The 15,531-nt window shown below is 44.9% G+C and overlaps 1 protein-coding gene across 1 annotated transcript in view; it reads right to left on the bottom strand.

Moving 5' to 3' along the window:
• RET (ret proto-oncogene) overlaps positions 1 to 15,531 on the bottom strand; it is a 173,390-nt gene that overhangs the window by 70,508 nt on the left and 87,351 nt on the right. The window contains exons 5-6 of the mRNA XM_082267369.1: positions 5,256 to 5,457; positions 3,052 to 3,251 (exon numbers count right to left, since the gene is read on the bottom strand). Of these exons, the coding sequence (XP_082123495.1) occupies positions 3,052 to 3,251; positions 5,256 to 5,457 (402 nt within the window). The remainder of the gene's footprint in view (positions 1 to 3,051; positions 3,252 to 5,255; positions 5,458 to 15,531) is intronic.

Below are 15,531 nucleotides of genomic sequence, written 5' to 3'. Positions count from 1 at the left end.
CTGACCGTGAGGTTGAGCCGCTACCGGAGGACACGACCTGGCTGCTACCGCCGCAGCAAGTCCATCCCGCCTTGCGGCGGGCTCTGGTGAAAACCAGTAGCAACTTAGAACCGGTCCCCTGGTACGGTCCACGCCATTCCCTCACTTACACAGAGGATCCACCCCTAGTGTCTTCATCGGCCGCCAGTCCGGACCCTGACAACATGTGCTTTTAACTCCTCTTTACTGCATAGGAACTTGTATCACTACAGTCCATAGACACACATTTTACCATTCTGCATGACTGGCTAAATTCATGTTTCTTGTTCACCAACAGGATTTTCATTTCTTAGAATCTTCAAGCTTTCTTGATGGATTTCATCCTAACACTCCCACAAGTGCTCAGATCAGACCCCCCTCTCCACTTTCCAAACTACCTTCTATACTGCAGTACACCAAAACTGAAGGCATTGACCCTGCCTCAGCTGCATTAGATAGTTTACATAGTTGTAGACACTGCCCAACACTTACATTGTTTACACACCTTCTACTAAAATAATACAGTCGTGCTCATAAGTTTACATACCCTGGCAGAATTTATGATTTCTTGGCCATTTTTCCGAGAATATGAATGATAACACAAAAACGTTTCTTTCACTCATAGTTAGTGTTTGGCTGAAGCCATTTATTATCAGTCAACTGTGTTTACTCTTTTTAAATCATAATGACAACAGAAACTACCCAAATGACCCTGATCAAAAATTTACATACCCTGGGGATTTTGGCCTGATAACATGCACACAAGTTGACACAAAGGGGTTTGAATGGCTATTAAAGGTAACCATGCTCACCTGTGATCTGTTTGCTTGTAATTAGTGTGTGTGTATAAAAGGTCACTGAGTTTCTGGACTCCTGACAGACCCTTGCATCTTTCATCCAGTGCTGCACTGAGGTTTCTGGATTCTGAGTCATGGGGAAAGCAAAAGAATTGTCAAAGGATCTGCGGGAAAAGGTATTTGAACTCTATAAAACGGGAAAGGGTTATAAAAAGATATCCAAGGAATTGAGAATGGCAATCAGCAGTGTTCAAACTCTAATCAAGAAGTGGAAAATGAGGGGTTCTGTTGAAACCAAACCACGCTCAGGTATACCAACTAAAATTTCAGCCACAGCTGCCAGGGAAATTGTTCAGGATGCTAAGAAAAACCCACAAATAACTTCAGGTGAAGTACAGGACTCTCTGAAAACATGTGGTGTGGCTGTTTCAAGATGCACAATAAGGAGGCACTTGAAGAAAGATGGGCTGCATTGTTGAGTCGCCATAAGAAAGCCATTACTACGCAAATGCCACAAAGTATCCTGCTTACAATACGCCAAACAGGACAGAGATAAGCCTCAAACCTTCTGGCACAAAGTCATTTGGAGTGAAGAGACCAAATTTGAGCTTTTTGGCCACAACCATAAACGCTACATTTGGAGAGGAGTCAACAAGGCCTATGATGAAAGGTACACCATTCCTACTGTGTCACACGGAGGTGGATCGCTGATGTTTTGGGGATGTGTGAGCTTCAGCCAAACACTAACCATGAGTTAAAGAAAAGTTTTTGTGTTATCATTCATATTCTCTGAAAAATGGCCAAGAAATCATAATTTCTGCCAGGGTATGTAAACTTATGAGCACAACTATATATTATAAACCTGCAATGAAGGTCCTTGTTCACATAGTTCCTGTTGTAGGGTGACAACTGACTCCCAGTTGTGCTCCCGTGTTTTCACCCTATAACACATGCCCATGATGGAGGTTGCAAGTGGCTGTTCTGACACAGATTGTGCTGTCATGGTCACAGGTTTTTACCGCCAGTAAGCCAGCCCAAAGCAATGACATGCAGCTGACACTGGAACAAGGGCATGTAGACTGACTAAACAGTTCAGGCATCAAGTCATGTAGAACAAGAACTCAACACAATGTAAAGGTTTTTTTCTGTTCAAAAAAGATGCAAGCAGTTCAAGCTTAGATGCAAACAGTTTTCTTTTATCTTTCATACAGCATCTGCCTATTATCTGTAACCTATCTTGTCTTCACCCTTTTATTAGCCTATAACTAATAGATCATGTAGCTCAGGTACCTGATCGATAGAAATAATTGAGTCAAGAAAAATATACATATACACTATATTGTCAAAAGTATACTGTCTCTGTTCTAATTTATCCCAAAGATTTTCTATCGACTTGAAGTCAGAACTTGTACAGGCCAGTCAAGTTCCTCCACCTCAAACTCACTCTTCCATGTTTTTATGGACCTTGCTTTGTGCACTGGTCCAAATATGTTGGTGGAGGGGGGATTATGGTGTGGGGTTGTTTTTCAGGGGTTTGGCTTGGCCCCTTAGTTCCAGTGAAGGGAACTCTTAAGGCATCAGCATACCAAGACATTTTGGACAATTTCATGCTCCCAACTTTGTGGGAACAGTTTGGGGATGGCCCCTTCCTGTTCCAACGTTACTGCACACCAGTGCACAAAGCAAGGTCCATAAAGACATGGATGAGCGAGTTTGGAGTGGAGGAACTTGACTGGCCAGCACAGAGTCCTAACCTCAGCCCCATAGAACACCTTTGGGATGAAGTAGAACAGAGACTGCGAGCCAAGCCTTCTCGTCCAAGGAAAAGAATTGTCAAACATTCCCATAGACACACTGCTAAACCTTGTGGACAGCCTTGCCAGAAGAGTTAAAGCTATTATAGCTGCAAAGGGTGGGCCAACTCAATATTGACTCCTACGGACTAAGACTGGAATGCCATTAAAGTTCATGTGCGTGTAAAGGCAGACGTCTCATTATCTTTGACAATATAGTGTATATTACTGGATTCTGTAGTTGTTTTGTCTACAAGTAACAATTAAAGTGGAACATCAGTTGCATGATCAAGATTATATGATCATTTTTATTATATTCATGGAAAATTTGACTGTTACATCATAGCTATAGTGGACTTTCAGCAAAACAGCTGCCTATAGTTTTGAACACCTGGCAGACCATTCACTATGCATGCATATACAACATTATGTTTAGGAATTACCTGGGCGAAGCGGCCAGCATTTCGGTTCAGAGAAAACTGATAAGTGCTATCAGTAAACTGAATTTCTACTGGCAGGATAGTGACATTAAAATACAACAGTACGACTCCTCCAGGATTATGGTATTCTGTATCATTCACCAAAACAATGACTTGCATGGACATATTTTTGGTTATAGGCACTCCTTTCTTAAGTAGCAGCTCTGTTATAGAAATATAAAAGGCACATTATACAATGCTTTAGCGGAGTTGACAGTTCTAAAAAAACATCACATACATGCTTTTTTTGTTACGCTACTTAAAGTGACTCTGTCACTATTTAATAAAACCAAAGTCATGCTTAGAAAGTTACTATTTACCCCTTTTGATGTCCAGGTCACTGATTTATGCTATCTTCAACAGCTAAGGAGACTTCAGGATCTCACACACTTCTGGAGGTGTCAGATGCCTGCTCCCCTAAAGTTTTCTTCTTGTATGGCCACATTTTTGGTTATGTATCCTGTAGTGATGAGGGGCCAGAGGAAGGAACCACACCAGACAGAGGATGACCTGGCATTCAACATTCTTAGGAAGTGTTGGATGCCAAAGATTCTTCAGCCACTGTAGCCAGCAGAGGTCAGAATCGCGAAGGGGTAAGTATTCCTTAGCAGGGAGTCAGGAAATCAACTTGACCTGAAACCACGTGAAACTACCACATGACTGTCCCATTCAGCTGTGGTCATAGAATTTCCCTACCCACAACTGTACTGAACTACTGGGGCGGGGATGCTGGTGACACATTTGACCTAATACAGTCATTCTGTTTGGTCTGAACCTTAGCAGGGAGGACATTGCATTTGTATTTTGAATCATGACAGAATCATTTAAGTGAAGAAAGATCAACAGCAATAAAAGTGGTCAGAAAGACTAAAGATTTGTGTACAATAATGCATTCTCTGCCCCCCTAAATACTTATCTGAGCCCGATCTCAATCCAGCACTGTGCCAGAGAGCAGCAGCATTGCTCTTTCTCTCTCTCTCTCTGGACTCAATGAAAGCAATGGGAGCCATTGGCTCCTTCTGCTGTCAATCAAATAAAATAAAATCATATCCAGTGACAAGGGAATAGGGTGAGCATGGACCAAACTATGTACAGTGTGGCTTGGGATCAAGCCTGCACGAATGTACCCCTAGCAAGCAGCTTCCTGGGGGGGTATTTGGCAGGGGGAGGACCTAGGAGTACTGGCGGTGAACCCTGCATTCACACTTGAGCGTAGTGTTTTCGCACGTTTTTTACCGTGATTTTTACTGCGATTTTCAGGCGTTTTTGGAGGCAGGCATTGACATCTATCAAAAACGTTGGTAATCAGCCCAAAAGGAAGCTCATGTACTTTTTTCAGCTACAGGCGTTTTGCTTCAGGCCTTAAAACACTCAGATGTGAACAGGGGCCATTTAAATGAATGGGGTTTTACTTGTTGGGCGTTTTGGAAGGTTTTTTTTGAGCGTTTTTGGAGCTGAAAAACGCTCAAACGCCCAGGTGTGAATGGAGCCTAACAGAGGAAGTTTGGGGCTGCTCTGTGCAAAACCATTGCACAGAGTAGGTAAGTATGACATGTTTGTTATTAAAATAAATAAAGATCCTTTACAATCACTTAACAGGAACTAGTGCTAGATCAGGAAAAAAGTAATGGTTATTTGAAAATATGGGGAATGACTTGTCATATGACTTTGATGTCCAAAGTTACATGACAAGTTGCACAGGTGTGAATGAACCCTAAGGAACCAAAAGTGGACCAGCCCAACCAGAACTGTAGAACATGGATAAATATGTTTTAAGGGTCATTCTACCAGTATTCTCACACACAAAACTCTGCACCAGAATACTCATGTCTGATCACCCTCAGCAATAGAAGGGGATTTCCTCCAGAGACTCAATAGATCTCATTTTTTTTGAGGTGCTATGGTTGCCAAAACATTCAGGCAATACCTACAAATGATTATTAAATTAGAACAAAAAAACAACCAAAAACAAAAAAAAAAAAAAAAAAAAAACAAAAACAAAAAAAAATATATATAATATAGTAATAATATATACTAATACATAATAATAACATAATACAAATAAATAAAATAAATATATACGTGTTAAAAAAAATCAAAAAACGATGTAAGACATATAGAATTAGGTTTATAATGAGTAATTGCTATAATAAGAGAGATTTTCTTACTAAATTCATGACGCGTTCCTCGGACCCCATAGCCACCTGACCAAAATGTATACTCGCTGAGCTCACGCTTCACCTGGAACATTTCCTGTACAAATGATTCATTGTTGATGATGGTCTCATTGTACTTGTTGTGACTGCTCCCTGGAGGATAGACAGGAGTCGAATCACGATCCAAAACAAGTAGTGACCCAAGTATTGTTCCCTAGATGAAAAAATGAACAATTTGATTTGGAAGCAAAATCAAAAGCTCAAAAGCTAATAGGAAGTAGATCAAGAACTAATAAATTGAATGGGTTACATTACAATGTAAAATCACTACTAATAAAAGTAAAAAATAAGCTCCCCAGTGCTTAGATGTGGTGGCTTCCAATAAGACACTTTCTGTTCTAGGGTGATAACCATCACTCACTGCACTGTAACTATGGAGAAGCAGCGTTGTCACCCTAAAATTATAGAATACTGGATTTCTGGATAATTTTCTGTGCTTGCAAAAAATTTACTTAGTCTGAAAAAAGAAAAACGAACAGGCGGTCTGTTTCTATCCGCCTGCCCCATAGAGAACAGCGGGGCTGTGTCCATGTCTGTCCTGCATAGCGAAGCAGACATGGACCTGTCATCTGCCTGCTCAGTGGAGATTAGCGGATGCGCATTATGAAGTCCGCCCCCTGTGAAAATGGCCTAAGTCTCTTCTGTCATAGATGTTCTACCTGCCTGTCGGTACATTTAATGTTAGTGACACTGAATCGCCCATGAGCAGCTCACTGGCATGATTTTGTGCCGGGACAAAACAACACTCATGTGTATATGTGAGTTATGTAACCCTGGCCAGTTCAATCAAGATGGTCAACAACTCTGAACCTCAGCAGAAGACCAGGTGAAGGAGGGCGTGGCCGGCTACTGATGTGAGAGCAGCGCGGTCCCGGAGCTCTCTCCTGCTTGCCCTGATCCTTCAGTGATCCTGTGGAACCCCGAGCCGCTACTCACCTGATTCCGACGCCCGTGTACTCCTGATCCCTCGGTGCATCAGCGGAGATGGTGAAGATCGGTCCCCCTGGTCCGGAGGCGCCTGGATCCCGGCCGTCGGCCTCCCTCCTCGAGCGGTCCCAAGATGGCGCCGGCCCGCCACGGAGCTCGAGCCAGCCAGCTGCTGCTGCACGATCCTTGCAGTCATCCGCCTCTCTCTCCCACGGAGGTGGTTCGGAGCCTGACGACTCTTCCTCCCTGCACCGGCATGAGACTGTGAGTGACCTTCTTCTTTCATCCCCCGTAGACCCCACTGCTGAGGCAGGGGTGGGGGTAGATAGGCCTGAGCCATCCCTTGCTGCCATCATGGATGCCATCCGCCATTGTCAGGCCTCTCTCACTACTCAAATTGAGTCTGTGAGGATGGAGATGTCATTCCTGAAGCAGGATGTCCATAATCTCCGCCATAGGGTGGGCAACGCGGAGCAACGTATTGGCGACCTGGAGGATGCCCACCGCCCCTTGCAGGCCACTGTGTCTGATTTACAGAGGGGTCACACGGCCACCATTGATAAGATCACTGACATGGAGGATCGCCTCCGACGTAATAACCTCCGCTTTCTGGGATTCCCTGAGGGGGCGGAGGGAAAGGCCCCCGAATCATTTATGGAAAAGTGGCTCCTTGACACCTTTGGGAAGAATGTTTTTTCTCCATTATTCGCCATTGAACGGGCGCACAGGGTGCCGCTGCGCCCCCTGCCACCGGGGGCGCCACCTCGTCCTCTTCTCATTAAACTTCTGCATTTCCGGGACAGGGAGGCTGTGCTGCGGGCCTCCAGGGAGAAGGGCCGTGTCTCCTACAATAATAATGCTATCTCCATCTTTCCTGACTTCTCTGCAGCCACCCAAAAGCAGCGGGCCTCCTTTATGGCAGTTAAGAGGCGGCTGCGTGATCTCCAGTTACCATATAGTATGCTTTATCCTGCCCGTCTCCGGATCATCTCTCAAGGCAAGGCTCATTTTTTCCAGGATCCTCGGGAGGCTGCGCACTGGGTGGACTCCTTGGGCCGTGGCTCTCCTGGCCGCCAGGACCGGCGGTCTCCTCCTAGATGAAAGACTGTTTGTCTGCTGATAGTATGGTTGGGCTCTGGGCTCGTCCTGGTGCTCCTCATGGACCCTCTCTCGCCTGATTGATTTTTTGGGACAGATGGCTATTCCCTTTTTCTGGGGGTCGGGGTTCCCTATTTTTCTGTTTTTTCTGATGGGCATTTTTGGGGTGGGGGGGCTCCCCCCTCATCTCTTTCCTTTTTATTGTTTTTTCTCGTTTGTCTACTACAGGACGAGCAGATCCACGTTTCCCTGCATTTGACTTCCTTTTGTTGTTATGGGCTACAAAGCTCTCAATTGTTGGGGTTTGAGGGCCGGGTGGGCTAGGGTGGGGGGAGGGGGTGTTTGTTCCTATTGCCATCCGCAACCTGCGGGTCTAGGCGGGTTTTTTCTTTTTGGTTTGTTTGTTTGCACCATTTTGATCCACAGGGTCGGTACAGTTTTTCCTTTTTTTGTTTCTGGGGTCATGCTCTCTCCTTATGCGATGCAGTTGATTTTGTTTACTATGTTACTGTGGTCACTTTTTTTATGTCTTATGTGTACTCCTTTTTCTGGGCTCCTCTCAGATGCTGGTTGTGCCTTGGCCCTTCGGGGTTTGCCTGTTTTTGGGCTGACCTACGGGGCGCTAACGCTGATTGTTGGTATATTCCTATGTCTACTCTACGTATAATCTCATGGAACGTCAGGGGGCTAAATTCTAAAGTGAAACGGTCTCTGATGTTTGACTATTTAAAACGCCATAGTCCTCACGTTGTTTTGTTACAGGAGACACACCTCCAGGGGTCCAGGGTTATGGCCCTTAAGCGGGCACACGTGGCGTATGCGCTACACTCTACATACTCTTCCTATGCCCGAGGCACGTCCATTTTGATTGCCAAATCCGCTCCAGTCACTATTAAACATTTAAAGACGGACCCCTCGGGGTGCTTTGTTATCCTTGTTATTGAATATTTAGGCAAACCTTATACCCTGGTGAATGTTTATGTCCCCCCGCCGTTTACTAAGTCATTCTTTGACCGTGTTTTGGGTTTGGTTTTGGAAATGGCGGAGGGCCCTCTTATTATGGCGGGTGACTTTAACACGGTCCTCGACAATGCTTTGGACCGCTCTGGGGCTGCTTCTTCCCAACATACCCCCCTGCGCTCCTACTTAGACAAATTGGACCTCACGGACGCCTGGAGGTGGAAACATGGGGGGATTACTGAGTTTTCTTGTTATTCGAGCTCACACCACACTCTATCTAGGATTGACCTCTGTTTGCTCTCTCGGGAACTGCTGGGTCCGCTCTCGGGGATCAGGTACCTCCCTCGGGCGGTATCTGACCACTCCCCTTTGCTGGTGGACCTTGCTTTGGGGTCCCCACCTAATTATAAATTGTGGCGACTAAGCCCTCTGTGGCTGGCGGACCCTGCGGTGACTGATCAGGGGCTCACGGAATTGAATTCTTTCTGGGCGCTCAATGGACGGGAGGGGTCGGCACTGCTGACCTTGGATGCCTTCAAGGCCACTATGCGGGGCACCTTCTCGTCTGCCATAGGCCATGCTCGGAAGGCGCGTCAGACCAAGTTGGTTGACGCCGAACGGGCATTGCATACGGCTGAACGGCAATACTCTGACGACCCCTCCCCTCAGAATCACGCCGCTTGGCGGGCCAGAGCCCGTGATTTGGATCTCGTCCTTATTGAGCGCACCCAGAAAAAACTGTTATATCAGAATCAAAGAATTTTTGAACTGGGGGACAAAAACAGTCGCTTGTTGGCCTACTTGGCTAGGCCGGATTTTCAACCTTGTATCATTCCCCGGGTCACCAACCAGGCCGGTGTCATTGTAGAACAAACTCCTGATATTCTTCATAGTTTTGTTGAATTTTATTCCTCTTTATACCGCACCCAGGCCCATTACACTATTATCGAACTTGATGATTTTTTATATGATATTGAATTGCCCGCATTGTCGGTCGACCAATCTCGCTTCTTAGACTCCCCTTTGACCACAGAGGAGATTGACAAGGCCATAACTACGTTTGCACATAATAAGACACCTGGCTTGGATGGTTTCCCCATTGAATGGTATCTTCACTATAGGGAATTGCTGGTCCCCCATTTGTTGAAAGTGTTTACTTGTGCTCTGAAGGAGGGACGTCTGCCACCCTCCATGACGGAAGCCCTTATAGTACTCATCCCGAAGCCGCGCAAGGACCCTCTTCTCTGTGAATCGTACCGTCCGATCTCACTTATTAATACAGATGTGAAGATTTTGGCCAAGGTCCTCGCGAGGAGGCTGAATACGGTTGTCACGGACTTGGTCGGGGCGGACCAGTCGGGGTTTATTCCTGGCCGGTCTACCTCGATCAACTTGCGTAGACTTTTTACCAACCTTCAGACGACTCATGATTCTGTGGGGGCCAGGGTTGTGGTGGCCCTGGACACTCACAAGGCTTTTGATTCAGTGGAGTGGCCTTATCTCTTGGAGGTATTGGCGAAATTTGGATTCGGACCGGGGTTCATAAAATGGGTACAACTTCTATATTATCTCCCTCGTGCCCGTATCAGGGTCAATAATTCCGTGTCTGACTCCTTTCCCATCTTTCGGGGTACTAGGCAGGGGTGCCCGTTGTCCCCGTTGCTTTTCGCCCTGGCCATTGAGCCTTTGGCTGCGCAGATCCGCCAGTGTGCGGCTGTTGCGGGCTTTGTGATCAATGGCTTGGAGGAAAAGGTTTCCTTGTATGCGGATGATATGTTGATATATCTAGCGGATCCACATCAATCCCTCCCCACTCTATTGTCCATTATTGATCGCTTCGGTCACTTCTCGGGTTTCCGGGTGAACTGGAGTAAATCTACTCTGTTCCCCCTGGATCCCCAGGTTCTGCCCCCTTCTCTCGCATTATGCCCTCTCCAGGTGGTAGATCGGTTTCGATACTTGGGGGTTGACATTCAACTTCCCTTGTCTCGTTTCCTCCCCAATAATTTAGATCCCTTGGTTGCCCGACTTAAATCTTCTTTGCAGCTCTGGTCCCAGCTTCCTCTCACGGTTTTGGGTAGGATCAATATTTTTAAAATGATGTTCCTTCCCCGATTTCTGTATGTGTTGAGTCACTCCCCGATATATGTTACCAAACGTCGTTTCCAGGTCATCGATTCGCTCTTCACTTCATTTATCTGGGGGGGTCGGCCGGCACGTGTGGCCAGAGATGCGTTACAGTTACCTGTATTAGCGGGGGGACTGGCAGCGCCCAACCTACGCCTTTATTATTTTGCCTCCCAGTTGGCACACGCACATTGGTGGTTCCATCCCGAGGACAATCATGCTGCGGCGGCCTTGGAGGCGGCTATTTTCACGTCCTATGAATCTCTGCAAAATTTGCTGCACCGTAGATCTACTATGGGCAGGCCGAACACTGCACTTATCTCGGTCACTCTACGGGTTTTTGCGGCTACCGCATTGGGTGAGGCCGACCCTCCGGGGTCGTACTCCCCTAATGCCCCCCTTTGGCACAATCCTCGGTTTCGGGAGTTTTTCGGTCGGGACGACGGTATTTTTTGGGCCCGTCTTGGGGTGAAGTCTGTTGATCACCTGTATGTCCGGGGAACCTTCCGGTCCTTTGCGGACATGCAGTCCACTTTTGCTGTACCATCTACGGCTCATTTTCGCTACCTCCAGCTGAGACATGCGGCGGCTGCGCAGTTCGGCCTCCGGGATGTCTCGCTGGAGCCATCCCCCTTGGAATATCTCCTCTCTGACTCTTCACATGAGAAACTGGTCTCCACGTATTATCGTAGGCTTTTGCATTCTAAGTCTAAGCGCTTGGCGGTGGTTGAGTCCCAGTGGCGTGAAAACGTCCCGGACTTGACGGAGGAGGTTTGGCATGACGTCCTTCCTGAACAAATCCCGGTTGTAATTTCCTCCAGGGATAGAGTCATACAATTAAAATTCCTGTATAGGGCTTACTACACTCCCCTGTTCCTTCATAAAATTGGTACATTATCCTCCCCTCTCTGCTCTAAGTGCTCTGATGGTGTGGGATCCTTCTTTCACATGTTCTGGGAATGTCCCCCTGTCCGTGCCTTTTGGTCAGGGGTGACGGCCTTTATAACTGATATCTCTCAATTGTCCAATGTCTGTAACCCCCTTCGTTGTCTCCTAGGATATGTGGATGATGAGGATGCTCCGGCTCGCACGAAACTATTTCTGCGTTTGCTCTTTTTTTATGCTAGGAAAGCTATTGCTCTCCGTTGGAAATCTTCCACACCCCCTGACGTTCCATTTTGGGTCTCTATTGTTAATCAGGCTCTGCCTCTGTATAAACTGACGTATGAGGCCAGAGGATGTCCGAAGAAATTCAATAAAATCTGGTCCTTCTGGGTAGACTCTGATCTTACTGCCTCCTCGGTGTCTGACGCCTCCTAGGCGATGTCTACAGTGCCTTCTTTTGCTCCGCATGTGTCGTTATATATTGCTTATAATAATGTGTTACCCCCCCTTTTACCACGATTACTGGGTATTCTCTGTACTGTGGTTTTATTTTGTTAGATGATTGGAGAGGATGCTTTGTATGTTCTGTATCCTCTCTTTTATGTTGCACTGCCATTTTTCTTTTGGTGTACTGTGTTTTGTTTGTTTAATAAAAAACCTTTAAAAAAAAAAAAAAGAAGACCAGGTGAAGATGAAAGCTCCGGTGATATAGGGGATTGATGACATTGCATTGATGGAGGGGATCACCTGCTAGTTTAGTCTACCATAATGTGCAAAAATGCCATGCATACCTAAACATTATAGCAAACAGCTCCTGTGTACCCAAAACTGTAAATTTTGCTTGGTGATTTATTTCTGCTTTATGTTTAGATATAATGTAATTTTTCTCTTGACCAGAATTCTTGTGCCACATCCCTTAGAAATATGAAAATTGGAAAATTCCCCTAGATTGGGACTTTTTAGGCACAGAAACTACATTTATAATGAATAATACAATTTTTTATTGAACATATACCAAAATACAATTTAAAAGGTTTTTTGCAAGCAATAATCAAAATCACACGATCAGACCATGTATTACAGAAACCAAAACCCAACGCAGAGAAATAGTCACAAAATCGTACATTTGATAAGATAAATATTTTATCTTATCAAATGTACGATTTTGTGACTATTTCTCTGTGTTCAACAGAATATTTTCAGAACCACCCCTGAGGAAGAAGAGTCAAATCTTCGAAACGCGTGGGGTTTTGGTTTCTGTAATACATGGTCTGATCGTGTGATTTTGATTATTGCTTGCAAAAAACCTTTTAAATTGTATTTTGGTATATGTTCAATAAAAAAATGTATTATTCATTATAAATGTAGTTTCTGTGCCTAAAAAGTCCCAATCTAGGGGAATTTTCCAATTTTCATATGTTTAGATATACTTTAAGTAAATGGAGGTAAGTAACGCATGATCCATTTCTTCTTTTAGATTACTTTGAGAAATTTACTGCCAATTATACCATCTCAATATAAAAAACATTTCTTTTAAAACTGAAAAATGTGTGAATCATGGGTGAAAATATTCATAAATTGACCCCAGTGTGTGCATTTTTGTCTTTTTTAACATTCTAGCGAGTGAGTTCAACAAGATGGATGCCCCTTCCTCAGATGTCTGCTGGCAACAACTAAAGTGGCTTTTCTATAACTGATGGATGGGATAGAGACCAGTCTAGGGGGAAGAAGGAACAGCTTTTATTGACAAGAAATACCTACAGAAGTAGCTTTCTAATAACTGATGGATATAGACCAGTCCAGAGGGGAGAAGGAACAGCTCTTGAAGACGAGAAATAACTACAAAAGTGGCTTACCTGTACCTGATGGATTGAGACAAGCCCATGGGGGGAGAAGGATTAAGACATTAAATAACTAAATAAGTGGCTTTCCTAAAACTGATGAATAGAGGCCAGTCCATGGGAGAGAAGGAACAGCTCTTGAAGACAAGATATATCTACAGAAATGGCTTTCCTACAACTAATAAATGGAGACCTGTCTATGGGGGAGGTTGGGGACAGCTGTTGAAGACAAGAAGTAATTGTGGCTTTCCTTTAACTGATGGACGGAGACCAGTCTATGGGGAAGGCACAGCTCTTAAAGACAAGAAATAAATCACTATAGTGATGAGAGTGTCTTCTATTAAAGAGACACAATCACCTTTCCCATGCAGGGTCCCCCATCCCAATTATACCCATCTTAGCTTAGCAGTGCTCTTTCCTCTTCTGCAGCCACCACTGAAGGTATTGGTTGGTGTTGGACTCTAAGGGGAATGGTGATTTCACTCTCTTATTTATGTGACATTTCTTAGACCCAGAGATTGTCTACTAGAAGTGAGTACTGCCATGTGGGAGGAGATCACATACTGTATTTCCCCAATACTCATGTAGCACCCTCCTTGATAGGTGCTAGGTAATGTAAATAGTTCTGCCTGCTTATCAGGGGAGCCTCATCAGTAGTTAGGCCTGTTGCATGTGTCCATGTGGGATTCATCTGGTCTGAGGGAGTATCCCCACTGTATCCAATAAGGGAGTCTGTTGGACAGTGGAGGAAACCCAGCCAGTGACACACAGGCTTTTATGAATACCCCAGTGGGTTCGCACAACAGTGGTGTATCCTGAGATATGTTATAAAAGCCACGGGCACATGTGACAGGGTGTCTTTTGGTGGGAAGCCAAGTCCCAGGAGGAGGGTGACGGCTGTCTCTCCTCCTGTCTGTATGGAAGGTGGTCACTGGCGGTCGGCCTAGTGAGCCAGAAGTGTAGTGTGGAGCCAGGAGGTCCAGTGGATACCGACAAGTGGAGTTGAAGGCAGAACAACCTTGGGAAAAACAGTGTCCGTGAGTACCGGGAAACTTGCCAGGGGTCTGCCCAGGAAGGGGACCACTCCAGTGGAGAGTCAGTGGACAGGGGCTAGCACACAAAGAAAGTGAGAAAGGGGGTGCCAAGTTAGGACCCTGAAGAGGAACTTATTCAGTATCATATTCATTATCTTTAGTGGCAAGGTGAAGCAGCGGCCTTGCCGCACACACTACAGTCAGTTATCCTCAAGATTTGTGCATAGTTCATAGTTGGAGTATCCCACTCATCCCTTCTCCCATCCCAGTTCTACAATAAAACACAAAAAAACAAATCCCCTGGACTGTTCATTGTCTAAAGTGATACGTTTCTACAGACTGTTACTACGGGTAACCCAGGGGAATCCAGAAAGTGCAACTCTCAGCAGCCCTCTAGGGGGCAGTGCTACACTCAAAAGGAGAGTATAACTTGTGTGTGAAGCTTAAATGGGCATGGTGAAAGTGTCTTTTTAGGGAATAGCCAATTATTGTTTTGAAAGTTAATTGCATCATAAAGGGGGTCAGTCTGGTATCCCAACACGATGACAGGCAGTACTTATTCACACTGGTAGACTTTTTATTACCAACCACTCAGTCAATAAAGCTCAATGCAATGACAATTTGATACAATTTTCAGGTCATTTATAACTCCATTTTGATGTAATACAACTAATGACAATTACCTCACTGTCTTGAAGAATTGATTAATGCATCAGTAATGGAAATTGCAAGCAATACAATTTCCATGGTCAATGTGGTCAAGCCTCGTGGTTAATTATTTCTTACAGAAAATCAAAAGGAAATCAAAATAGCAAGGAACTGCCAAACAATTACCTAACTAGACACATATTGAACTAGCTATCTCAGTAGAGCATAATTTTCAGATATTATTAAGGCTCTTTCCATGAAGCCGTTTAACCACTTGCCTACTGGGCACTTACACCCCCTTCATATCCAGGACAATTTTCAGCTTTCAGCGCTCTCACGCTTTGAATAAAAATTGCGCGCTCGTGCTACACTGTACCCATATGAAATTTTTATCATTTTTTTCACACAAATAGAGCTTTCTTTTGGTGGTATTTAATCACCTCTGGCTTTTTTATTTCTTACAAAAAAAAGAAAAAAGACAGAAAATTTAGAAAAAAAAAAAAAGTTTTTCTTATTTTCTGTGAGTAAATTTTGAAAATAAATACATTTTTCTCCTTCACTGATGTGCGCTGATGAGGCGGCACTGATGGGCACTGATAGGCTGTACTGATGGGCACTGATGAGGTGGCACTTATGGGCACTGATGAGGTGGCACTTATGGGCACTGATGAGGTGGCACTGATGAGGAGGTACTAATATGCCGCACTG

Source organism: Pelophylax lessonae (genome assembly GCF_965119305.1).
Source record: "Pelophylax lessonae genome assembly, chromosome: 9".
In the NCBI taxonomy this organism is placed as follows: Eukaryota; Metazoa; Chordata; class Amphibia; order Anura; family Ranidae; genus Pelophylax; species Pelophylax lessonae.
The sequence above is the reverse complement of the archived record's forward strand: the minus strand, read 5'-3'. Positions and strand labels throughout refer to the sequence as shown.